This window comes from Triticum aestivum, chromosome 2D (genome assembly GCF_018294505.1).
Source record: "Triticum aestivum cultivar Chinese Spring chromosome 2D, IWGSC CS RefSeq v2.1, whole genome shotgun sequence".
In the NCBI taxonomy this organism is placed as follows: Eukaryota; Viridiplantae; Streptophyta; class Magnoliopsida; order Poales; family Poaceae; genus Triticum; species Triticum aestivum.
The window spans coordinates 381,078,214-381,106,083 of NC_057799.1; the positions used below are offsets into that span (position 1 = coordinate 381,078,214).

General features: G+C 47.1%; 2 protein-coding genes across 2 annotated transcripts; one reads left to right on the forward strand and one right to left on the reverse strand.

Moving 5' to 3' along the window:
* The first annotated feature begins 318 nt into the window (after positions 1 to 318).
* Positions 319 to 3,477, forward strand: LOC123053270 (succinate dehydrogenase subunit 5, mitochondrial). The gene is made up of 4 exons (XM_044476726.1): positions 319 to 541; positions 1,547 to 1,851; positions 1,928 to 2,113; positions 3,124 to 3,477. Exons 1-4 carry the CDS (start codon positions 412 to 414, stop codon positions 3,178 to 3,180), a joined length of 678 nt encoding a protein of 225 aa, XP_044332661.1. The 5' UTR covers positions 319 to 411; the 3' UTR covers positions 3,181 to 3,477.
* A 10,186-nt stretch (positions 3,478 to 13,663) lies between these two features.
* Positions 13,664 to 14,383, reverse strand: LOC123049378 (protein IDA). The gene has a single exon (XM_044472306.1). It carries the CDS (start codon positions 14,205 to 14,207, stop codon positions 13,944 to 13,946), a length of 264 nt encoding a protein of 87 aa, XP_044328241.1. The 5' UTR covers positions 14,208 to 14,383; the 3' UTR covers positions 13,664 to 13,943.
* Between the last annotated feature and the right edge of the window lie 13,487 nt (positions 14,384 to 27,870).

The following is a 27,870-nucleotide window of genomic DNA, read 5'->3' on the forward strand; positions in this document are numbered from 1 at the left end:
TTGTAGCTATTTAGGAATGGAAGATCTTTGTGATGTGTCTTTTTTTTCTGCACCTCTTTTTTTATATGTTTTTTCTTTTGAGATTTTTTTATATGTTTTGTTCTGCACCTTTTTTAGACAATTATACGAAGTTTTATTCAGTCGTCACCACATTTACAAGGACGGAGGGAAGGTTTCCCGGATGACCTAACCATAGGTGGCGGCCCGGTCCCAAGCGTAAAGCATGCAAATGTTCTACACGGGCCATGTGCTATATGGCCAGCCCAATTCAGTCCAGTTAATCAAAGATTCATCTTAAGGCCCACAAAAGAAAATGGCACTACGACGGGCTTAACAATCCCCCTCAAAAAAAAAATTTGTTCACGATCGTCCCCATCTCGCTGCAATCTCCACCAAGTCCAGACACCGGCGATGGCCGCCGCCCTCCCCTCCTCTTCCGCTGCCGCCGTGCACCGCTTCCTCCTCATCTCCCGGCCCACCTTGTCAAACCTCCCGTACGCCTCACGTCCTGCTGTCTCGCGCTCGATCACCGTCATCTCAGGTCGTCCTCGCATCGCATCTTGTTGGTTGCTACTCGAAAGTATCATATGTGTCCGGATTTGCGCCATTCTCTACTTAGGATCCCGTCCGGTTCGCTCGCTTGTTTAGGCTGTTCGTAGGTTGTAATTGCGGAAGTATTTTAATTGGTACCGATTTTATTTTGAACCTTATTGCTACAAATATTTCAATTTTGATACGCTAGTACTCTGGTGTTGGGACGCGAAGCTATTGTGAAGTGAGAAAATGTGTTACAAAGGTAGTTGAAAAGATAGAATATTGGGGATGTCCATGATATCATGGTTATAGTATCACTAGAGAATGTTAGTAGTCCGTATACAGGTGTTTATGGTACCACGGTAGACAGTGTTTACAGTTTGCAGCAGGTATAACATGCCAGATGACAGTTCATCAGTATTGTCCTGAAGTGTTTTTCCTGCTACTGTTGCATCAAATGTTGAATTTAGCATTTAATCGTACAATACCTATGTATGTTTCTAAATTCTGATGTTGCTTCAAGCAAGAATGACTCTGTTTTTTGGCTTGCAAGATTTTACTTTGGCTGTAAAGCAACAAGATGAAAAACAAAATCATAGCCTTAGTCTATAAATTTTAATGCGTCAATGGTTCTTATCCTTATCATTCTTCATATCTCTGCAATGCTAATATTGTACCTTAGTCAAAAATACGCTTGTGCTCATGTAGGTGCCTCCAACTTAAAAAATATCCGTAACACTGGTATAAATTGTAAGGTGTCAATAATGCGTATCCTTATCAGTCTTCATATCTCTGCAATGCTAGTATTGTACCTTGGTCAAACTTATACTTGTGCTCATGTAGGTGCTCCACTTAAAAACTATTCGTAATGCTGGTATAAATTGTAAGGCATCAATAATGCTTTTCCTTATCAGTCTTCGTTTCTCTGCAGTGCTACCTTAGTCAAACTTATACTTGTGCTCATGTATTATCCCCTGTGCTCATTGTTGATTAAATTTTGCATGTTGTAAAGGTGGCAACAATGCTTTCTCATCGAACTTCAGGCGCTTGCTCAGTTCAAATGAAAAACATATGCCTGCAATGTCTGACCCACAAATTGAATCTGCTCTTAAGGATTTGATGGCTGCGAGCTGGAGTGAACTTCCACATTCTCTTCTAGAGGAAGCAAAGAAAGCAGTATCCAAATCCACTGATGATGCAGCGGGTCAAGAGGCTTTGAAAAATGTATTTCGTGCAGCTGAGGCATGTGAAGAATTTGGTGGAGTTTTGGTTACCCTAAGAATGGCTCTGGATGATCTTTGTGGTCTAACAGGCGAGGTTGGTACTTAATTGTCTCTATTCCCTCATTCATGTACTGCTGAGTTTGAACTCTTACCAAGCCTAACTCTTGCAGAACGTGGGCCCTTTGCCTGGTTATGTAGAAGATGCTGTTAAGTCCACATATAATAGGTACATGACATATCTGGAATCCTTTGGGCCTGACGAACACATTCTACGAAAGAAGGTGGAAAATGAGTTGGGTACCAAAATGATTCACCTTAAAATGAAATGCAGTGGCATAGGATCCGAGTGGGGAAAGGTAAGTCCATTTTGAATGTTACTTGCCCCACCAGTATGGTTAATTCAATACCAGCTTTTGCTGTAGAACTTGTATTTTTGAGACATCCATGGCTTTCTCAGTCAAACAGTGTTGTATGGGCTATGATGGGCATTTTTTTTAGTTCCGTTTAGGATGATGTTCAGCGGTTGCCTTTTACTGTTGGCGTGTATATAGTATTATCATACTCCTAAAGATGTTTTAGCGGAGGTAGTTTTTGCCATTTCTTCTATTTTTGTCACAAAAAAGAGAGCAACATTAAACAGTATATTGGAGTTGGCTGTTTTTCCTTTATTTTGGTGAACCAAATGAGTCGTATAAATGGAGAATTTATTGTTAAGTTTTTTTTTAAGAAAGACATGGAACAGATTAATGACAGAACACTTGAAATTTGTCTACCAAACTCGTATCCTTCAACTATGACCATCACCCATTTCATTTGATTTTTAAAGCATGCTGAAAAATTCCACTATACATGTAAGTTCTTTTTCTAAGTTTGGTACAAATTATGCTTCCCAGAAATATGTTGATGTGTTTAATCAGTTTATCCTAGAGGGCTTTGATTTGTTCCCGTAAGAACACCTTCCTCTTATCTGGAATGAAGTAACAACACGTACATAAAATCAGCTCTTGGGTGACCTCCAGGCAAACCCTGGTTATTGAGTTTAGTCCGAATTACATTGGTTCGGGCTAATGTGTAGTCGTTTTCAAGTTTGTACCTTCTAACATATTCCCTTCCAAATGTTTTCGCATAAGATAAATGGAAGACAACCATTTTTTGGCTGATTCCGGCCAGGCGTTGTCTTGTCCTCTACATTTTTTCCCAATATATATCCCATAACTACTACAAACTGGCCATTACATGAACCAGCCTGTACAACTGATTCTGTAGTTATTGGCCGTAGTTGTAGCATTTCTCTTCCTGGATTGTATTTGTTGAATATACTTTTATTCAGTACTCCTTACACCTGATGACGTTATTTTACTTGCAGATCACACTGATAGGAACCTCAGGGATCTCTGGGTCATATGTTGAGCTAAGGGCGTGAGGGAAGTGCCCAAATTAGAGCTGTGGCAGAAGTGGATGGATTGAAGCAAAGCTGCTTCATCAGAATGAGGTGTTGAATATCGTTTCCATTTCCTTTGTAGCTAGCGTGCCAATAACGATGAAATCATCACACGTACGTGCACACCTGTATTAAATCTTGGTTTGCCAAGCTGCTGTAATAATAGCAAGTCCCTGGTTCATGTTAATTTTGTTTCACTCCTGGATGCTTTATGGTGCGTGTGAAACATGATGCTTCTCTTCATTTATGCTTCATGGATAGAAAATGTGTTTTTTTTTATGTATTGAATTTGTTAAAAAGTACTCCCTCCATCTCATAATGTAAGACCATTTTGCAAGCTATGGGACGGAGGGAGTAGTAGAAAATATGTAGTCAAGAAAGAAGATCTTGATTCATGTGTCTATTTATATAACCTCCATATTTATAGATAAATAGCATGAGTTGGGCTGAAGATATTCACATGCTGATGGAGACCATTGTGTATATAAAGATTTAGACGGTGCTCTTAGGGCATCTACAATGGCAACCCGCAAATTTTCTCCCAGAGGCAGCCAACCAACCGTAGCCGCATACACTTTCACAACAACTTAAACCAACCGGACGAAATTCGTTCTAACAAGTCCGGATTTCATATAAACACACCAGATTTCATATAAACATGATGGATTTCATTACAAATACATCAAAGCGGTGCTAGGGGGGCTCTGGAGTATAATTAATACCTAATCTAAATGATCACCGGCGTCCGGTTCCCATGTCCGGCCATCAGCCCCGAGAACTGAAACTTCACCTTCTTCAGTTCCGCATCAGCGCTCTCTGGCTCCGCCTCCGGAGCCCCGGGAACTGAAGTTGTCCGCCTCCACGTCGCCGCCAAGCGACTAATAGGCCGAAGATGCTCAGCCCACCAAGCTTGGTGTCGACGGGAGGGGAGGAGCGGTGGCACAAGCGGAGGCGACCTACCGCGCACTACTCTTCCTTGCTATCGGTGGCGCACGCGGATGTGCAGGCTTCTTTGTGGTCGTGGCGTCGGGGCGCGGACTCCTCGTCGACGGTGTCGCCGAACAACGCGTCGCCCGCCTTGTCGTCGCACTCCTTGCAGGCGGACGCCACCTCCGCCACCCGTTGCTGCCACCGCCAGCGGGCGAGGCGGATCTCGAGGGCGGAGCGGTAGGACTCGAGCAGCGCCTCCTGCTCCGCGTCCGGCGGCGTCCCGTTCCTCCGCCTGCAGATGCTCCTGGAGGAGGTTGTGGTTGTAGTTGGCGTCGGCTTGCGCCTCCCGAAACTGCTCCTCCCGCTTCACCCGCACCATGTCCATATAATGGGCATGGGCCTCGCGATGGTCATGGTGCAATGCACCGGCGAGGGTGGAGCGAAGGAGGAGGGTGCCGCGGAGGAAGAGGTGGGTGGCGCTGGCTCGTCGTCGAAGGCATCCTCCATTTGCACGACGTCGGAGGACGCGTCCTTCGGCTGCCTTTCGGCCTGCTAGTCGGCAGCAATGGCGGCCATGGCCTTCTTCTGCTCCGAGGTCAACCCGTCCCAGAGAACTTTGGCTGCGGAGGGATCCATGGTGGGGAGTGGTGCGGAGAGGGATGACTGTGGCTATGGCCGGGAAACTAGGGCAACGGTTTATATAGCACCGGTTGGCGGCAGACAGGCGGCGCAGGAGGAGACGCCTCGGCAACCGCATGCCATCAATGTGGGCGGTAGACGGATAGGCGACTGTCGTGTTGTTTGAACGCGCGGCAGTCGCCTGCACCGGGAAGCGGCGCGGGCGGCGCTCTCTCGGCCGGCGCACCGCTTTAATGTCGGCGCTAGTGACAGTCGCGTCCGCTCTGGCCGGGCATGAATGCAGGCACTCACGCTCTGGAGCGGCGCTGGACAAAAACTCGCGGGGGAGGGAGGGGTTTTTGGTGGGCCAGGGCGGTCAGAAGAGGGCTTGGGATCGGTCCGGACTCCCGCAAACCTTCCCCATTTTTGTCTCCGTTTGTGGGAGAAATCGCATCCGGACCGTCCCGCAGACCAATACAGGACCGCGCTGAATGGATTCCGCAGTCCGGACCACACGGTCCGAACGGTTGTGGGAGGTTTGCGGGTCGGTGTTGGAGATGCCCTGACAAAGTAAACCCTGAGGTTTTGCCCTGAGCTGGTGTTACTCTCATTAGAAGGTGGGAACTGGTAGCTAATTCGCTCTTCCTCCTTTTGTTCTTCGCTCTCCTCATCATCTTTTTCATCCACTGCGCTCACAGTTTCATCCATTTCTTCTTTCATAGATTCTTCCAAAATATTAGCCTCTTCTTGGACAGCAGAGACTTTCTCAATAAACTCATTAATATCGACATTATATTCATAATTCTCATAGAAATATTTAAGTATAGCAAAATTTTCAGGTTTATAAACAAAATCATCATAATCTTCATACTTTTCAAACATAGGTTCAATTTCATAAGCACCCTTAAAAGCAACAAATTCTTCTATTCGTTCCACATCATAGTAATCATATCTACCGTTAGCATAATAAGCCAATGTTTCATTATCATTAAATTTGCATGAAAAGGGAAGGTGTGGAGCCTTCATCCTAGAGCAACAAGTATAATAATATCTAAAGCATAGATCCCGAGCATACCAATGCAACATATGAATTTGATCCCATAACAGTTTTCCTTTTTGAGTCAAGCGATAATCCCTAAAGTATTCACGTTGATCCAACGTGTCTTCCATTATCAAGTTGAACGGGCTTTTCTTAGGATTATCAAAGTAGTGTCTGATATTTTTCACATAATGAGCATCAAGGGTTTTAGGAGGTTCCCCATCTCCATGAGTAGCAAGTACAACTATTTTTTTTATTTCGTGTTTCATATCCATAACAAAAGATAAAGAACAACTTAGAACAGAAAATAAAAACTACTTAGTGATAAAGCAAACAAGCACACACAAGAATATTCACCCCACACTATTGCTCCCTGGCAACGGCGCCAGAAAAAAGTCTTGATAACCCACAAGTATAGGGGATCAATCGTAGATTTTTCGATAAATAAGAGTGTCAAACCCAAGGAGGAGCTAAAGGTAGAACAATATTCCCTCAAGTTCTATCGACTATCGATACAACTCTACGCACACTTAACATTTGCTTTACCTAGAACAAGAATAAAACTAGAAGTACTTTGCGAGAATAAAACTATGAATAAATTGCAAGACGATAAAAGTAGAAAGCTTTTGTCACACAAGAAAGTCATTTGTCCCTAGGTGATCGATAACTAGACCGGTGATCATTATCGCAATTTTATATGAGGGAGAGACATCAGCTAACATACTTTTCGTACTTGGGTCATATGCACTTATGATTGAAACTCTAGCAAGCATCCGCAGCTACCAAAAATCATTAAGGTAAAACCCAACTGTAGCATTAAGTATCAAGTCCTCTTTATCCCATACGCAACAACCCCTTACTCGGTCATAAGCTTCTGTCACTCTAGCCACCCACCATAAGCGAATCATGAACGTATTGCAACACCCTACAGCGGGGATCCCTCACGTTTACGCGACACGGAGGACACCATAGGACAACACCAAAATAAATATACAACTCAAACCAATCATGATCATCTATCAACCCATAGGACAAAACGGATCTACTCAAACATCATAGAATGACCACATATCATTGGATAATAATATATAGTGTTGAGCACCATGTTTAAGTAGAGATTGCAACGGGGAGAAGAGGTGTTACACCGCTGCATAGTGGGGGAGAAAGTTGGTCTTGACGGTAGCAAGATTTTTGATGTAGATCGCCGTCACGATCCTTACCCCAGCGGCATTCGGACGCCACTGGGAGAGAGGGGGAGAGAGCCCCCTCCTTCTTCTTCTTCCTTGGCCTCCCCCTAGATGGGAGGAGAGTTCCCCCTCTGGTCCATGCCCTCCATGGCGGCGGAGGGGCGAGACCCCTCCTAGATTGGATCTATCTCTCTGTTCTCTTCTGTTTCGCGCTCCTATTTTCTGGCCGGAAACTTTTTCTTAAATATCCAGTGATCCATAACTCCGATTGCGCTGAGATTTTAACACGATTTTTTCCAGATATAAGCTTCCTTGCGCCCGAAGAAGGGTAGCAACCGCCTTATGAGGTGACCACAACCCACCACCGCGCGCCTGGGGCCTGGGCCGCGCCCTGGTGTCATGTGGGGCCCGTGGGCCTCCTTTTGCGTTGATTCCACCTCCCAAAAATTACATATATTCTAAAATAATTCTCCGTAAAATTTTATTGCATTTGGAGTTCGTTTGATATGGATATTCTGCGAAACAAAAAATATGCAAAAAACAGTAACTGACACTGGGCACTGGATCAATATGTTAGTCCAATAAATCATATAAAATGTTGCCAAAAATATGTGAAAGTTGTATAATATTAGCATGAAACAATCAAAAATTATAGATACGACGGAGACGTATCATGTCCTTGGCCGCAGCCGATAGCAGTATATATATTAGGACCAGAGGCGGTATTGTGTTGCGATCACAATCCCAAACCGACTTGGTTTCTAAGTCGTATAATTACCGGACAAGGAATTATTAACTTGTCTGCCAAGACATAAAAATAAAACGACAAAAGGAAGCCACACCCGTGCAAGGCAACGGACCGGATTTCAGCGGACCATTGCTACTTCTTGAGTTAGCGTTGGTTTTTTCCTTCAAGTGGAAGGGTGATGCAACAAAGTAGAGATAAGTATTTTCCTCAGTTAAGAACCAAGGTATCAATCCAGTAGAAGGAACACACAAGTCTCCAATGATAGCACCTACACAAACAAACAAATACTTGCACCCAACGCAATAAAGGGGTTGTCAATCCCTTCACGATGACTTGCAAGGATGAGATCTAATAGAGATAGGTATAAAAGATAAATAAAAGTGCAAACTAAATTAAAGGTAAATAAATTGCAGCAAGGCATTTTTGGGTTTTTGGTTTTATAGATCTGAAAATAATATGATAAAAATAGAGCTGAGGGCCATAATTTTCACTAGAGGCTTCTCTCTTGGAAGAATGCATACGGTGGGTAAACAAATTACTGTTGAGCAACTGATGGAAAAGCGCAAAGTGATGACGATATTTAAGGCAATGATCATGAATATAGGCATCACGTCCGTGACAAGTAGACCAAAATGATTCTGCATCTACTACCGTTACTCCACACATCAACCGCTATCTAGCATGCATCTAGTGTATTAAGTTAACAAGAACGGAGTAACATCTTAAGCAAGATGACATGATGTAGAGGGATAGATCCAAACAATATACAATAAACTCCATCTTTTTATCCTTAATGGCAACAATACAAATACGTGCATCGCTACCCCTTCCGTCACTGGGTGAGGACACCGCAAGATTGAGCCCAAAACAAAGGACCTCTCCTATTGCAAGAAAAATCAATTTAGTTGGCAACCAAATCAATAGATCAGAGAGAAATACAAAGTTATCTTAATCATATACAAAAGAGTTCAGAGAAGATTCAAATAATATTCATAGATAATCTGATCATAAATCCATAATTCATCGGATCTCAACAAACGCACCGCAAAAGAAGATTACATCGAATAGATCTCCAAGAACATCGAGGAGAACATTGTATTGAAGATCAAAGAGAGAGAAGAAGTCATCTAGCTACTAGCTATGGACCCGTAGGTCTGTGGTAAATTACTCACACATCATCGGAAGGGCAGCAAGGTTGATGTAGAAGCCCTCCGTGATCGAATCCCCCTCCGGCAGAGTACCAAAAAAGGCCCAAAGATGGGATCTCACGAGGACAGAAGCTTGCGGCGGCGGAAAAGTATTTTTGATGTGCCCTTTGGTATACGAGAATATTTGGGTATTTATGGAGCTGAGATTAGGATTGGAGGAGCCACGGGGGGCCACAAGCTCATAGGGCGCGTCTGGTTTGCTTGTGGCTCACCCGTGGGCCTTCTGGCCTCCTCCGAAGCTTCTTAGTTGTCTCCTGGTCCAAGAAAAATTGTTAAAAAGTTTCGTTCCGTTTGGTATTGATTTTCTGTAAAAGACAAAAATAAAAAAATAACAACTGGCATTGGACACTAGATTAATAGGTTAGTCCAAAAAATGATATAAAATAGCATAATAATGCATATAAAATATCCAATATGGATAATATAATAGCATGAAACCATTCACGCGCATGCCGCCTCGCCTCGCTCCTGCAAAGCAACGGACCGGATTTCGGCGGACCATTCAGGCGCATGCCGCCTCGCCTCGCCACAGCACGGCCAGGCAAGGCGAGCGAGCGTGCGCGTGTGGTCTCCTCTCTCTTTTCTCAACACAACACTTACAGTGGTGAAGAGAACCCACTGTATAAAGAGGTCCAATCCTTTTTCAACTTTCACGGTGGGACTAAATTTTAGCACCACCACTTGTCATTTTACACATGGGCTCATTTAAGATTTCAGACTTTGTTAATGGGCAAAGCCCATTATTTCTAACAGGTTGTGGGAGGTTTGCGGGTCGGCGTTGCAGATGCCCTTACAAAATAGGACATGTCTAGCGGGCGGCTGTTTGCCCATTAGCGCTTCCGGGCGGCCCACCTTTTAAGGAAATTTCCTGTCCCCTTCTTCCCGATTAGGAAATCCCATAGCGCGTTATTTCTTTGCGGTTCTTGTGGCCTTCCTTTTCACCTGATAGGCTACTCTGCTGGTCCCCCACGTACATGCATGTGCATCTAGCACCATGTACTCATCATTAGTTGGCATTTACACTATCACGTGGTCTTCCTCATAGCTATCATTTATTTTTAAGTTCAACTTCTTTTAAAAAGATATAACTTTTGAACGGAACATCGAAAATAAGATCTGCTTTCACCGTTGGAACCCTCGCGTCGTGCTCTTCAAAACTAGAACCCACATGAGTATGTTTTGACGAATTTCTTTTGTGCAATTTTGTTCCCGTTTTGTGCAACTGACTAGCCGTCGATGTGCAACTACCTGACAGGGATGTGCAACTTTTCTCGTACACCGTAAACATGCAATTTTCCTCTATGAGACCTCCACCCCAAAACTACCTCCTTGCCGCGCCAACTGAGCAGTGCAGAGAAGTGCACATTGTCGCGGCAACTGAGTATATGTGTGTGCCAATAGTCCTGCCAACTAAACATCAATGTGTGTGCAACTAGACTACATTGCCGCGCCAACTGAGCATATGTGTGTGCCAATAGTCCTGCCAACTAAATATTAATGTGTGTGCAACCAGACTACATTGCCGCGCCAACTGAGCATATATGTGTAACTAGTCCTGCCAACTAAATATCAATGTGTGTGCATCTAGATTACATTGTCGTGTCAACTGCGCATATGTGTGTGCAACTAGTGTCCTGCCAACTAAACATCAATGTATGTGCAACTAGACTAGGTTACAAGCCAACTGAGAATATGTGTGTGCAACTAGTCTTCCAGCTAACTAAACATTAATGTGTGTGCAACTAGACTACATTATAAGCCAACTAAATATCAATGTATGTGCAACTAGATTACATTACAAGCCATGACAATTCACATGCAACTATGCAGACTAGATTATGCAACTCCGGGGCCATGCATGTCTCAACTAGGACTACTATGTGTGCAACTACAACTACTGTGGATGCCAACAAAAATTATTTGCATTTCCGAGCAGCTACACACCATGAACCCTGAAGGGAAGAGGAGAAGAAAGCTGAAACTTGTGCAATAATGCTGAAGTTTGGTCACTTGTGGATCCAAACAACAGAGGACGAAAATGCAAAAAGAACCAAAAGATAAGGTTCCTCATCGTTGTGTGGTTACGAATCAATCGATTCGTTTGCTGCTGGTTCTAAACGGAGAAAACAACCGCTCTGGGGATCAAGCGACACTCCTTTGCTCGCCCACTGCTGAGCCGGAGGGCATCCTCATCGTTCATTGACCGTGGCCGTCGTTGCTGCACCTTTTGCCGTCACACTGTGGAGCACGGTAGTTGCGGTTGGCGCCGCACTTCCGCGAGGATGCAGACTGAGCGCCACTTCAGTCGCTGTCGGCGAGCACCTTCATCCCACTCGGCTAGCCCTTCTTCTTCTCATGTGGCTGTTCTTCGTCACCGTAGCTCCTGTAGCCTGCATCGGCATGGCTCCGTTGAGCCAATCCCACAACGAAGCGGATCTCAGCTAGCAGGACCCGATCCCATCAAGGAGCACGGGGTCCAACAGGATGGATACGCCGCGGTGTCCATCGGCAGCGGTGCCGCCGCGCTCGAGAGGTGGGTTAACGGCGGGCGGCGCAAGTCGGAGCAGAGGCGGCCGGCGCGAGGTGTGGGTGACCGCGGCGGACGACGCGGGGGAATAGGGAAGAAGGGTGTGGATAACGACAAAACACCTGGACCGTTCGGGGCGGGATCGTGCGGTCACGAGCCGGCCGCTCGGGACGACGAAAAAGTGCGCGTGCACTAAGAAGAATTCAGGTACAAAATAAACCCTCAGGTTGTGCCCTGAGCTGATGTCCATAGACGTGAACCATGTGTACGCTGTTCTGTTTTGTCGCATTGTCGGGGTGATGGTGAAAGAAGACTATTGGAATGAAGATTGTAAATACATTCAGGAATTCGGCCATGATAGAAACGACTCCAACAATGTGAAACATGCTATCGTACTGATCTGGCGTGGAAACCGGTGTTTATTCTGCATGCACATGATACATTTGGGGCGTCACGTCAAGCTTGCCAAGCACGGCCCTTCTCCTTGGAAAAACAAGCCTGATGCATGCCACCGATAATGGCACCGCTGCCACGTACGTGTGTGAAAATCACCTCCGAAACTAACAAATCCTCCACATTTCCAACTAGACGGCCGCGCGCATGCGCAGGCGGCATCTCTCGCTCACTCCCCGCGTATGCGCGTATGTAGTCAACAGCGAGCGACGTCGGCCTATGGATCGGATCTCTTTCGTCAAGGCGGGCCACATGGTGGTGGTGGGCGAGAATTCCGTGCCACCGCCCCGGCCGCGCGGCGCTCGCGCCCTGTTGGCCCGGCGCGACGGCTGGAAATCAGCGAACCGCCGTCCGTGCGCGCGGGACGCGGGACGCCTCTGGCGGTTGCGTGCGGCCGTGCGGCCGGCCACTGCTGGTGTTTCCTCGAATTTATTAGTCTCCTGCCCGGGCCCGGCCGTCGGGCGCACGACGCATTGCCGTGGCCGAGCCCGAGCCGTCCGTCGTGTGGCAGTGAAACTGCTGCCGTCGTGCTGCGCTGCACGCGCACTCTGCCTCTGCGGTTGTGGTCGAGCGTTCTCAGTTTGCAACAGCGCTACGTCGCCCGGTCTTCGTTCGATGGAAAGGAGGACCAGATCAATAATCAACGTTGCTGTTCTCCTACAGGCGCCCGTTGCTTTTTGTATAAGGACGGTAAGGTTCCGAAGGATGCTGCCACTACATTTTCTCCGCAGGCGGCAGCTGCCACTACGTTTTCTCCGCATGCTGCAGCTGCCACTTGTCGGAGATCTTTATTGGATTTCAGTGAGGCACTCGGTCGCCTTTTTGCCGTACTGTATGCATGCATCTGTAGACGACGCTCGGATCATCTTGGTCCAAATGACATCTACAAGACCGACGGAGGTAAAACCGAGACAAAAATACTAGTAACACGGAACCAATGCTTTCTGGTTGACCGGCTCTCTTCAGAATCCTGCTAGGAAGTCACGGTAAAAAGCAATCCAAGCAGTAAAATCCCATGGCCATTTGCACCGCGCGACCGACATGCACGTCGTCCATGCCCGCGTGTACCAACCAACCAAAGTACCATTAGATGGGGTAACTTTGGTGAAGCAATCAAACCGTGTTTGTTGGTTTAGATGTCGCCCTTGTCCTACCCGCGTGCATCGCTAGCTGCACCAGCCAACACGTCAAAGATTTGGAGGCCATGACAAGTCTACTCTGGAGGCCAGGAAAAAGGATGGGTGGAAGCGTCATGTCACGACTCCACCCCCATGCATCTCCCTCATCCACACCTGCCCGTCTTTCCATCCATCTTTCTTTCTTTCACCAAATGTCACGGGCAAAAGCGCTGAGTGAGAGACCAACCACTCCCTCTGCAGCAGCCCCCTCTCTTATCTGCACAGGAGCCTGCTTAATCCGCGATCCGCGACATGACATGCACGTATTAACCATTTCTGTAGCGCAAATATTTAACTGTTGCACCAATCTTATGATCTTGGATGGTTTATCTTAATAATAAGAACCACTAGGTCGAGGAACAAGATGTACGTACTCGCTATAAAAAGGAATTAATATTGCCTTGAAATATCGATAAATATAGTCAAAGGAAGGTGCAGCTTTGTTGGCCATGGCCGCCATTTTGTCAACTCAGGGCCTGCATTTTTCTGCTCACACCAAATCGACGACGCAGCAAAGTCATTGCCAGACGTCTCTATAGAGAGAAAGAGGATTTGCAGCGGCATATATCATATCACATATCAATCATCCTTTAGCTTTATCCAAAGAAAAAAGAGGCTGCGTTTGCAAAGGAAGGAAAGTTGGGAAGCATCAACAACTCTGCCGGCTCCAAACCAAAGGCAAGAAACGAAGGAACCTCTCCAAGAATAGTTGTTACACGCCAACCTACCCCCATACATTACATACTACGTAAAGATTAATCATCTACGATTAACCAACCATATGTCATCATCATACACGTATCTATGAGCTATTTCTACTATATCTCTATCGACGGCCAACGCACCATCTCCTTGCTTCACGGCTTCTCCAGCTGGCTGTCGAGGCCGACGGCGTTGTGCTTCCTCGACGGCCCGGAGGGCGTCACCGGGCCCCTCGGCAGGAACCCGAAGAAATGGTTGGCCGCCCCTCGCTCCAGCGGCCGGCCCCTGAAGGGCTGCATGCCTCTCGAGGCCTCGCAGCTCGAGCTCGACGCCATGGCAAGGAGGAGGAGGAGCAGGGGCAGGACGTACCACCGGAGCTGCGGCGGAAGAGCCGCCCCCCTGCTGCTCGTTTCCCCCATGTAGGTACGTACGGAGCCGGAGCGATGCACGGAAGGTGGTCGAGAGTTGGTGGCGCAAGCAAGGTGTGGTTTGAGAAAGACGTAGTTTTTGGTGAGTGCAAATGGCGGGGAAGGAGGGAGGCGATGCTGGTAGACAGGCGCTTGGAGAGAATGTGCGCGTGGAGAGAGACTGAGGAGTCGTCAAATTTATATAGGAGCTTTCCTTTCCTCCCTAGCTTGGACTTGTTCACAAGCAAGAGGGAAGAAAAAAGATATGCAATCTACATGCATGATGTCATTTTCTGGTTACCGTGTGTTTGCAATAAATCCCTGGCTGCTTTAATAGTGCCTCAGATTATGTATCACTAGTGTGAGTCTCTGACATGATAACTCACGTAACCGACTAGAATCACGCTGAGTAATGAGAGGCGAAAGGCATTCTCTGTGACATGAGAAGGCGAAAAGCTTTAATAGTGCCTCTAACTATGTAGCACTACTGTGAGTGTGTGACATGATAATTTACGTATACTGACTATCATGCCGAGTCATGAGAGGAAAAAAAAACTATTACCTGCATAGTCGGATCAGCTAATTCACAGTCTGGAAGATTGCAAGGAACTCATGGTTATATATACGTTAGGATATTTTGGTGCGTGCGCCGGTGCGCGCCTATAGTCTAGGAACAAATCGTTCGAGTTGGTGCAGAGGCGATGGGAATTAATGAATGTGCTCATCTACCTCTAGCGCCATGGCCTAGGATAGGATACATTTTTGAAACTTGGATCATAGGCAGAGAGCGCGGCGATGGACATGGACGGTGTGGGGAGGGTGCATGGTGGGGCTGGGCGTGTTGGAGAGGAGAGGACAGCATTGATAAGCTGGAGATGGCACTCCTGTCTGTGCACCAAGAAAAGGAAGTGGAAGGGCAAAAGAAAAGGACAAGGCAGGGGAGCAGAGAAGGTTCATGGCCATAAGGACGAAAGGAGGGCTCTGTCTCCTCCCCGAGTAGGTGAGCGAGAGCTCTGCATTCGCCACTCCGAATTCAATGGCCGGCTTGACCGACTCACTTGCTGGGCATTGCATGCATGCAGTATGCAGAGACCGAAAGAGATGTGCGCTGGAATGGTCACTGTGGCTAACACTCACTGCTCACGTAATACTACTATATGCATGCGTACAGTACATTTTAAAGGAGGGGCTACGAGGAATGGGAGTCGAGTCAAATACCGTCGACACTTTGCAGGACGTATCGAGCATTAATTCATTGGAATTTATATGGTGTATGCCTATAGAAGGAGCAGCATTTCTGAATCAAGTCGGTAATGTAGTACTATCGTAGTAGGAGTATGTTCCAACTGATGGATGGGTCAACAACAGCCGATCGCAGGAGAACAGTCTTTGGGTGGAGGAATAAAGCGGTGCAGTATGTACCATGTATGCGCATCTACGCTTTTTAGGATCGAGGCAATGCTACTGTTTGTTTCTCAGTGAAGAGCAGCGGTTTGATCGATCATTTAGGGTTACCCTTTGGGTAGAGAAATTTTGGAGTACGTAGCGATGATGGTTGATGGACAGACAACAACCACCGTGTGCATTGAAGCTCCAGTTTTGAAGAAATAATGATTTGATTCATATGATAATGATGAGGCAGACAGACAGCCTAAAGGGACATCCGTGCATGGATAGATATATGAGCCGAAAGAAGCGACAGGATATCCAGTTATAAAGGCAGCGTGATGCCACCTAAAACAAAGCATTATACAGGTAGCAACAAACTAAATCCAGGACGCAACAAAAGGTTGCTGCTCCCTGTCCCTGTGTGTGTGGAGAGACGCGGTGGCTTATGCCTCAATCCAGGCTTACGGTCTCCTAAACGACCATGCTGAGTTGATGTCCAATTTGGCCTTTTGGGAGTTGCATGTGTAGTGTAACCAACACCCAGTACACATGCCCCAAAATCATGCGAATTGTTCGAGCTTCCCTTGGACATAGTATTAGTATTGTCAACAACCATGCACGCACGAAACGATCCAATCGTCGCACAGTAATAACATCAACTGAGCCAATCAGCAGCTGATCGTCTGATCGGTATAGAACCATCGCAACACGCGTCGTGCATGCATGCATGCATGCCAAATTGGCAATCAAAGGGTTACAATTTAAGCCGCGAGATCTGTGGAAGACTGAGAGGTCTGGTTCGTACTACGCCAGTAGGACGCCACTGTAGCTACGTTGCGTCCCTTTCGTCTCGTGACGTCCAAACAGTGCTCGATCGGCACGGCAAGCCGGTGCGACAGTGCCGTGCGTGAATTCGATCGGCACGGCACGGACGCGACTGCACCGGGCCACTTTCTTCGTACAAAGATATGTGAATGGACGTGCTACTCGACTAGCATCATTGACGAGTGATGACTATGACAGAATGAGAGCCAAGTAGCCAGTAGACAGCGGTACGGGCACCAGTACAGTTCTACTTCAAGAACAGTGTACCAGGGCGTCAGCGCTCGCTTCGGCTTCGCTGCCTTTCCTTTCCTTTCATCTGTAAACGATGGCATCCACGACTGAAAGTCCTAATAAAAGTGTAACACTTCATGTACTGAGATGAATGAATCTGTGTAACGCAGGAACAAAAAAATAAGTGTGATTATACGCTCAAGCTGTCCAAACCCCAAGGATCTTCAACCAAGATCGATCTCGGATCTCAGTCTTCCAGCGCTTGCAATACCCCGCTGATGGATCATCGGCAGTTACTCCTCCAGCAACAGTTACTTCCCAGGCGGTGTTCGCTCGGAATAATGGCCCCGTTAATTCAAGGGCGGGAGTCCAGGGGTTTGATTCAAATGGTAAAGGAATTCTTGGGCCTGCTCCGCATGGTGGGCCGGCCAATATTGGCCCCAAGTGTGCGAGATGCCTCCTTTTGGGCCATTCTCGGGCAACCTGTTCCAACCGTATCTGCTGCTGGGTTTGTAAAGGCTGGGGACATATAGGGGCCACTTGCCCCTCCAAGACGGCCCAAACAGGCAACTCGCGAGATACGCGCCCAAATTAGAGGTGCTCTCTCTCCGGTGGCCATGGTTCAGTACATCGATCTCTGGTGCCGCCTTCAGCATGCCACCCTCTCCGACGAGCCGGACCGCTTGCGCTGGCGCTGGACTACCAACGGCCGCTACTCCACCAAGTCTTGCTATGGCGCGTTATTCGCTGGTTCCATCCGCGCACCGCACTGGCAGCTGACCTGGAGATCATGGCCCCCCCTCCGGATCAAGTTCTTCGCGTGGCTGGCTCTCCAGGATCGGTGCTGGACCGCTGCGCGCCTGGCCCGCCATGGCCTCCCGCACCACGCCCTCTGTCTCTTCTGCGATCAGGAGATGGAGTCCATGGAGCACCTCCTGACGGGCTGCCCCTTCTCGAGGCAAATTTGGCAGCGCTGTCTGGATTAGTGCTCCCCTCAAGTTCATGCGCCGATCGCCGGCTCTTGGTTCCTGGACTGGTGGCACTCCACCACGGCCAATGCCCCGGCGGCTCACAGGAAAGGCCTCTCCTCGCTCATCTTGCTCATCGCTTGGTCTATTTGGAGGCACCGCAACCATTGCGTGTTTGACAGCGCCACCCCCTCTGCCGCACAACCATTGCATGACATCCGCGAAGAAACGAGCTCCTGGATCAAGGCCGGAGCGACTGGGTTAGCTATCATAGCACCATAGGCGCATGATATTTGTTCTGGGGCTGAGCATACCCAGCCTCTATCATGCTCGCGCTAGCGGCTAAGCCATCCCTGTGTACTTAGCGCTCTAGCGCCCCACCCTCCTTGTACACTCTTTTCTACCTTTAATGAATGATACGCAAGCTTTGCGTATTCGCGAAAAAAAATCCACGGAAGCAAACCGCTCAGTCCACCAATCCGCAGTCAATCTCGCCCTCACTTCGACTTACCAGCCTTGACCTGGCCCCACCTGTCAATCCCTCGGTGACGCTTCGGGCTCCTACTTCCTCTGCTTCTCGCCCCAGTCACGTCACTCCACCACCACCACCTCCGCCTCGTCCCAAGACAGCAGACCTCGCCGCCATTCGCCATTCCGACGCGATAGCCATGGCCAACTTCCCTTTCGACCCTCTCCCTTTTCTCCCTGCTGGACACCAACCTATTCAGGTCGATGGCAAACCAGCTCGTGTGCGGGTGGTTTGTGGTCATATCCACCGGAAGCATGAAAACCTAGCAATGGCGATGATCATCCCCATGCCGGCTGGAGAGGTGCACTTTGCCAATGTAAGAGAAATCCTCTCTGAATTTCTTACTTTGCACAAGAGAGTAGGGTTCCAGAAGATCTCTAGGTGCCCGTTGGGACAGGCTTTTGTTCAGCTGCACAGTGTTTTTGACCGAGATGAATTGGTGTTACAAAGTCCTCATCGCTATGATGATGTGCACATTATCTTTGAGAAGCATGATGAGGGTATGAACTGGAGAAGGTATCACATCAGCAGAGAATGTTGGATTTTTATTGCGGGGTTTCATGCAGATCTACGGAATATTTCTGAAGTCCGTAATGCAGTTAAATCGTTCAGTACTTTCATGGAATGGGACCAGCAACTGAGCACGGATGCTGGCATTTTGGTTAAGATTAGGGTTGAGGAGCTGAAAGATATCCCCTCCAGCATTCTCCTCACGGGCACAAATGAATTCAGAGGTGACTCTTGGGCTTGTCCAGTGTCCATCTTGCAGCAGAGGCTGGTTGAGGAAGGCCCAGCAGATGAGGAACCAGTTCCTGATGGAGGTAACCCTCACCCAGCCCCAGAACATCCTCACTTCCATCCCAACCAGCACTACTTCTTTGGGCCAATCAACCAACATCACTTTGAGGATCAGCTAAACAACAACTGGCAACAGGAGGAGGAGCAGAATATCAATAATCAGGTCAATTTGGATCTGAATCTTGTCAATGTGCCTGTTCAGTTGGCTGGCGGCTTTGACCACTGGGATCCCCAACCCAATATTGATCTCAATGCTGATCTGGAGTTACATCCAGGGGAATTTCCTCCATTACAAGACCTCATGGAGCCTTTGTTAGATATTAATCAGCCACAAGCTGAATTGCCAATTATGGATGACAACAGTGATATAACACTCTCTGTGGTCTCAAATGACTCTGAAGCAACCCTTGATGGAATTGGCTTCCCTATGCAAATTGATTTAAATGCCCCAGTGCTTGCCTTGGCGGTTGCCCAACAAGGCCCTGCTTTACAACATCTAGATGTGCATGATGCAGCAAAAGATCTTGCTTTGCAACATATGGCACCTATGGCTGTTGTGCAGCAACCACATGAGCATGCTGCAGCAATTGATATTACTCTGCAACATGCTGCTCCTGTGCCTGAAGTACACCCCCTTGCTCTTGACTTGGCAGATCAACAGACTGCAGATCAACATGTTGCTCCTATGCCTGAAGTGCAGTACCTGGCTCCTGTCTTTGCAGATCATCAGGTTGCAGGACATCAGCCTTTTGCTCAGATTACCATCCAACCATCAAATGATCTGATAGAAGAGCCAGATTTCTTGGGATCTCAAGATCCTATGTCTCAGAATCAGGAGCTGGATAGGCAGCTATTAGCCAAGGAACTCTTTGATGAATTTGCAGCACCAACAAATGGGACTAAACCTCAAATTATAGAAGATGGCAATGAGCAGATGGCACCTATTGGATCTGATCTGAAACAACATGTTCAAGGTACAGATGGGGAAGAAGAGAGCTTCCCTGAATCACAAGAAATCTCTGTGCAGCATGAAGATGTCTTGGTTAATGCAGTTTCACATCCCTCTCATGAAGCTTCTGGCAGCCTGGGCCCACCTCCAGGTTATGAGGAGAAGGGTAAATATCCCACTTCTGAGGATATCTCATGTTTTGGCCTTAATATTACTGATCCTCACCTTCAGACCATGATTCCTGGAGCAGCTCTGGCGAACAAAGTGATTAATTCTCCTCAAGAAGACCCTAACATCTTGGGAGGAGAGAGTGCTAGGCTTTGGGCCACTCATTTTGCACCCAAGGAAGGAGATGAAAAGGTAATACAATGTTGGAAATATGCCCTAGAGGCAATAATAAAATGGTTATTATTATATTTCCTTGTTCATGATAATTGTCTATTGTTCATGCTATAATTGTGTTATCCGGAAATCGTAATACATGTATGAATACATAGACCACAGCATGTCCCTAGTGAGCCTCTAGTTGACTAGCTCGTTGATCAATAGATGGTTACGGTTTCCTAACCATGGACATAGGATGTCATTGATAATGGGATCACATCATTAGGATAATGATGTGATGGACCAGACCCAATCCTAAGCATAGCACAAGATCGTGTAGTTCGTCTGCTGAAGCTTTTCTAATGTCAAGTATCTTTTCCTTAGACCATGAGATTGTGCAACTCCCGGATACCGTAAGGGTACTTTGGGTGTGCCAAACATCACAACGTAACTGGGTGGCTATAAAGGTACACTACGGGTATCCCCGAAAGTATCTGTTGGGTTGGCACGAATCGAGACTGGGATTTGTCACTCCGTATGACGGAGAGATATCTCTGGGCTCACTCGGTAAGACATCATCGTAATGAGATCAATGTGACTAAGGGGTTGGTCACGGGATGATGTGTTACGGAACGAGTAAAGAGACTTGCCGTAACGAGATTGAACAAGGCATCGGTATACCGACGATCGAATCTCGGGCAAGTGCTATACCGGTAGACAAAGGGAATCGTATACGGGATTGATTGAATCCTTGACATCGTGGTTCATCCGATGAGATCATCGTGGAACATGTGGGAGCCAACATGGGTATCCAGATCCTGCTGTTGGTTATTGGCCGGAGAGATGTCTCGGTCATGTCTGCATAGTTCCCGAACCCGTAGGGTCTACACACTTAAGGTTCGATGACGCTAGGGTTACAGGGAATAGATGTACGTGGTTACCAAATGTTGTTCGGAGTCCCGGATGAGATCCCGGCCGTCACGAGGAGTTCCGAAATGGTCCGGAGGTGAAGATTTATATATGGGAAGTCCAGTTTCAGTCACCGGAAAGGTTTCGGGGTTTATCGGTATTGTACCGGGTCCACCGGGAGGGTCCACCTGCCCCGAAGGACCTAATGGGCTGTAGTTGGGTGGGAACCAGCCCCTTAGTGGGCTGGTGCACCCCCCAAGGGCCCAAGGCGCCTAGGGTTGGAAACCCTAGGGGGCCGCTGCCCCCCCGGGGGCGGGCGCCCCCCTAGTTGGAAACCCTAAGGGGGCCGCCGCCCCCCTCTAGATGGATCTAGGGGGCCAGCCCCCTCTCCCCTTCCCCTATAAATAGTGGGGGGGGGGGGTGGGTGGGAGGGCAACCGCACCCCTTCTCCTGGCGCAGCCCTTCCCCCTTCCTACACCTTCTCGTCCTCCGTAGCGCTTTGCAAAGCTCTGCCGGAGAACCACGAGCTCCACCGCCACCACGCCGTCGTGCTGCCGGAGCTCTCCCTCAACTTCTCCTCCCCCCTTGCTGGATCAAGAAGGAGGAGACGTCCCCGGGCTGTACGTGTGTTGAACGCGGAGGCGCCGTCGTTCGGCGCTTAGATCGGAATCAACCGCGATCTGAATCGCTACGAGTACGACTCCTTCATCCGCGTTCTTGTAACGCTTCCGCATCGCGATCTTCAAGGGTATGAAGATGCACTTCCCTCTCTCTCGCTGCTAGTCTCTCCATAGATTGATCTTGGTGATGCGTAGAAATTTTTTAATTTCTGTAACGATCCCCAACAGTGGTATCAGAGCTAGGTCTATGCGTAGTTTCTATGCACGAGTAGAACACAAGTTGTTGTGGGCGTCGATTTTGTCAATTTACTTGCCGTTACTAGTCTTATCTTGATTCGGCGGCATCGTGGGATGAAGCGGCCCGGACCGACCTTACACGTACACTTACGTGAGACAGATTCCACCGACTGACATGCACTAGTTGCATAAGGTGGCTAGCGAGTGTCTGTCTCTCCCACTTTAGTCGGATCGGATTCGATGAAAAGGGTCCTTATGAAGGGTAAATAGAAATTGGCATATCACGTTGTGGTTTTGGCGTAGGTAAGAAACGTTCTTGCTAAGAAACCTATAGCAGCCACGTAAAAATTTGCAACAACAATTAGAGGACGTCTAACTTGTTTTTGCAGCATATGCCGTGTGATGTGATATGGCCAAAAGGATGTGATGAATGATATATGTGATGTATGAGATTGATCATGTTCTTGTAATAGGAATCACGACTTGCATGTCGATGAGTATGACAACCGGCAGGAGCCATAGGAGTTGTCTTAATTTATTTATGACCTGCGTGTCAACATAAACGTCATGTAATTACCTCACTTTATTGCTAAACCGTTAGCCATAGTAGTAGAAGTAATAGTTGACGAGACAACTTCATGAAGACACGATGATGGAGATCATGGTGTCATGCCGGTGACGATGATGATCATGGCGCCCCGAAGATGGAGATCAAAAGGAGCAAAATGATATTGGCCATATCATGTCACTATTTGATTGCATGTGATGTTTATCATGTTTTTACATCTTATTTGCTTAGAACGACGGTAGCATAAATAAGATGATCCCTCATTAAAATATCAAGAATTGTGTTCCCCCTAACTGTGCACCGTTGCTAAGGTCCGTTGTTCCGAAGCACCACGTGATGATCGGGTGTGATAGGTTCTAACGTTCGCATACAACGGGTGTAAGCCAGATTTACACACGCAATACACTTAGGTTGACTTGACGAGCCTAGCATGTACAGACATGGCCTCGGAACACGGAAGACCGAAAGGTCGAACATGAGTCGTATAGAAGATACGATCAACATGAAGATGTTCACCGATGATGACTAGTCCGTCTCACGTGATGATCGGACACGGCCTAGTTGACTCGGATCATGTATCACTTAGATGACTAGAGGGATGTCTATCTGAGTGGGAGTTCATTAAATAATTTGATTAGATGAACTTAATTATCATGAACATAGTCTAAAACTTTGCAATATGTCTTGTAGATCAAATGGCCCACGCTAATGTTGCCCTCAACTTCAACGCGTTCCTAGAGAAAACCAAGCTGAAAGACGATGGTAGCAACTACACGGACTGGGTCCGTAACCTGAGGATTATCCTCATAGCTGCCAAGAAAGCATATGTCCTTGAAGCACCGCTAGGTGATGCACCTGTTTTCCCAGCAACTCAAGACGTTATGAACGCCTGGCAGTCGCGTAGTGATGATTACTCCCTGGTTCAGTGCGGCATGCTTTACAGCTTAGAACCGGGGCTCCAAAAGCGTTTTGAGCAGCACGGAGCATATGAGATGTTCCAAGAGCTGAAAATGGTTTTCCAAGCTCATGCCCGGGTCGAGAGATATGAAGTCTCCGACAAGTTCTACAGTTGTAAGATGGAGGAGAATAGTTCTGTCAGCGAGCACATACTCAAAATGTCTGGGTTGCACAACCGCTTATCTCAGCTGGGAGTTAATCTCCCGGATGATGCGGTCGTTGACAGAATCCTTCAGTCGCTCCCACCTAGCTACAAGAGCTTTGTGATGAACTTCAATATGCAGGGGATGGAAAAGACCATTCCTGAGGTATATTCAATGCTGAAATCAGCGGAGGTGGAGATCAAAAAGGAACATCAAGTGTTGATGGTGAATAAAACCACTAAGTTCAAGAAAGGCAAGGGTAAGAAGAACTTCAAGAAGGACGGCAAGGGAGTTGCCGCGCCCGGTAAGCCAGTTGCCGGGAAGAAGCCAAAGCATGGACCCAAGCCTGAGACTGAGTGCTTTTATTGCAAGGGAAACGGTCACTGGAAGCGGAACTGCCCCAAGTACTTAGCGGATAAGAAGGCCGGCAATACCAAAGGTATATGTGATATACATGTTATTGATGTGTACCTAACCAGCGCTCGTAGTAGCTCCTGGGTATTTGATACCGGTGCGGTTGCTCATATTTGTAACTCAAAACAGGAGCTGCGGAATAAGCGGAGACTGGCGAAGGACGAGGTGACGATGCGCGTCGGGAATGGTTCCAAGGTCGATGTGATCGCCGTCGGCACGCTACCTCTACATTTACCTACGGGATTAGTTTTAAACCTCAATAATTGTTATTTAGTACCAGCTTTGAGCATGAACATTGTATCTGGATCTCGTTTAATGCGAGATGGCTACTCATTTAAATCTGAGAATAATGGTTGTTCTATTTATATGAGAGATATGTTTTATGGTCATGCCCCGCTGGTCAATGGTTTATTCTTATTTAATCTCGAACGTGATGTTACACATATTCATAGTGTGAATGCCAAAAGAGGTAAGGTTGATAATGATAGTCCCACATACTTGTGGCACTACCGCCTTGGTCACATTGGTGTCAAACGCATGAAGAAACTCCATGCAGATGGACTTTTGGAGTCTCTTGATTATGAATCATTTGACACGTGCGAACCATGCCTCATGGGCATAATGACCAAGACTCCGTTCTCCGGAACAATGGAGCGAGCAACCAACTTATTGGAAATCATACATACTGATGTGTGCGGTCCAATGAGTGTTGAGGCTCGTGGTGGTTATCGTTATGTCCTCACCCTCACTGATGACTTAAGTAGATATGGGTATGTCTACTTGATGAAACACAAGTCTGAGACCTTTGAAAAGTTCAAGGAATTTCAGAGTGAGGTTGAGAATCAACGTGACAGGAAAATAAAGTTCTTACGATCAGATCATGGAGGGGAATATTTGAGTCACGAATTTGGCACGCACTTAAGGAAATGTGGAATTGTTTCACAACTCACGCCGCCTGGAACACCTCAGCGTAATGGTGTGTCCGAACGTCGTAATCGCACTCTATTGGATATGGTGCGATCTATGATGTCTCTTACCGATCTACCGCTATCATTTTGGGGTTATGCTATAGAGACTGCCGCATTCACTTTAAATAGGGCTCCGTCGAAATCCGTTGAGACGACACCGTATGAATTGTGGTTTGGGAAGAAACCTAAGCTGTCGTTTCTGAAAGTTTGGGGATGCGATGCTTATGTCAAGAAACTTCAACCTGAAAAGCTCGAACCCAAATCGGAAAAATGCGTCTTCATAGGATACCCTAAGGAAACTATTGGGTATACCTTCTACCTCAGATCCGAAGGCAAGATCTTTGTTGCCAAGAATGGATCCTTTCTAGAGAAAGAGTTTCTCTCGAAAGAAGTAAGTGGGAGGAAAGTAGAACTTGATGAAGTATTGCCTCTTGAACCGGAGAGTAGCGCAGCTCAAGAAAATGTTTCTGTGGTGCCTGCACCGACTAGAGAGGAAGTTAATGATGATGATCATGAAACTTCAGATCAAGTTGCTACTGAACTTCGTAGGTCCACAAGGACACGTTCCGCACCAGAGTGGTACGGCAACCCTGTCCTGGAAATCATGTTGTTAGACAATGGTGAACCTTCGAACTATGAAGAAGCGATGGCGGGCCCGGATTCCGACAAATGGCTTGAAGCCATGAAATCCGAGATAGGATCCATGTATGAAAACGAAGTATGGACTTTGACTGACTTGCCCGATGATCGGCGAGCCATAGAAAATAAATGGATCTTTAAGAAGAAGACAGACGCGGATGGTAATGTAACCATCTATAAGGCTCGGCTTGTCGCTAAGGGTTATCGACAAGTTCAAGGGGTTGACTACGATGAGACCTTCTCACCCGTAGCGAAGCTGAAGTCTGTCCGAATCATGTTAGCAATTGCCGCATTCTATGATTATGAGATATGGCAAATGGACGTCAAAACGGCATTCCTTAATGGTTTCCTTAAGGAAGAATTGTATATGATGCAGCCGGAAGGTTTTGTCGATCCTAAGAATGCTGACAAGGTATGCAAGCTCCAACGCTCGATCTATGGGCTGGTGCAAGCATCTCGGAGTTGGAACATTCGTTTTGATGAGATGATCAAAGCGTTTGGGTTTACGCAGATTTATGGAGAAGCCTGTGTTTACAAGAAAGTGAGTGGGAGCTCTGTAGCATTTCTCATATTATATGTGGATGACATACTATTGATGGGAAATGATATAGAACTCTTGGAAAGCATAAAGGCCTACTTGAATAAGTGTTTTTCAATGAAGGACCTTGGAGAAGCTGCTTACATATTAGGCATCAAGATCTATAGAGATAGATCGAGACGCCTCATTGGTCTTTCACAAAGCACGTACCTTGACAAGATATTGAAGAAGTTCAATATGGATCAGTCCAAGAAGGGGTTCTTGCCTGTATTGCAAGGTGTGAGATTGAGCACGGCTCAATGCCCGACCACGGCAGAAGATAGAGAAAAGATGAGTGTCATCCCCTATGCCTCGGCCATAGGGTCTATTATGTATGCCATGCTGTGTACCAGACCTGATGTAAACCTTGCCGTAAGTTTGGTAGGAAGGTACCAAAGTAATCCCGGCATGGAACACTGGACAGCGGTCAAGAATATCCTGAAGTACCTGAAAAGGACTAAGGATATGTTTCTCGTTTATGGAGGTGACGAAGAGCTCGTCGTAAAGGGTTACGTCGATGCTAGTTTCGACACAGATCTGGATGACTCCAAGTCACAAACCGGATACGTGTATATTTTGAATGGTGGGGCAGTCAGCTGGTGCAGTTGCAAGCAAAGCGTCGTGGCGGGATCTACATGTGAAGCGGAGTACATGGCAGCCTCGGAGGCAGCACATGAAGCAATCTGGATGAAGGAGTTCATTACCGACCTAGGAGTTATTCCCAATGCGTCGGGCCCGATGACTCTCTTCTGTGACAACACTGGAGCTATTGCCCTTGCCAAGGAGCCCAGGTTTCACAAGAAGACCAGGCATATCAAGCGTCGCTTCAACTCCATTCGTGAAAATGTTCAAGATGGAGACATAGAGATTTGTAAAGTGCATACGGACCTGAATGTCGCAGATCCGTTGACTAAACCTCTTCCACGTGCAAAGCATGATCAACACCAGAACTCTATGGGTGTTCGATTCATCACAATGTAACTAGGTTATTGACTCTAGTGCAAGTGGGAGACTGTTGGAAATATGCCCTAGAGGCAATAATAAAATGGTTATTATTATATTTCCTTGTTCATGATAATTGTCTATTGTTCATGCTATAATTGTGTTATCCGGAAATCGTAATACATGTGTGAATACATAGACCACAACATGTCCCTAGTGAGCCTCTAGTTGACTAGCTCGTTGATCAATAGATGGTTACGGTTTCCTAACCATGGACATAGGATGTCATTGATAACGGGATCACATCATTAGGATAATGATGTGATGGACAAGACCCAATCCTAAGCATAGCACAAGATCGTGTAGTTCGTCTGCTAAAGCTTTTCTAATGTCAAGTATCTTTTCCTTAGACCATGAGATTGTGCAACTCCCGGATACCGTAAGGGTACTTTGGGTGTGCCAAACGTCACAACGTAACTGGGTGGCTATAAAGGTACACTACGGGTATCCCCGAAAGTATCTGTTGGGTTGGCACGAATCGAGACTGGGATTTGTCACTCCGTATGACGGAGAGGTATCTCTGGGCCCACTCGGTAAGACATCATCGTAATGAGCTCAATGTGACTAAGGGGTTGGTCACGGGATGATGTGTTACGGAACGAGTAAAGAGACTTGCCGTAACGAGATT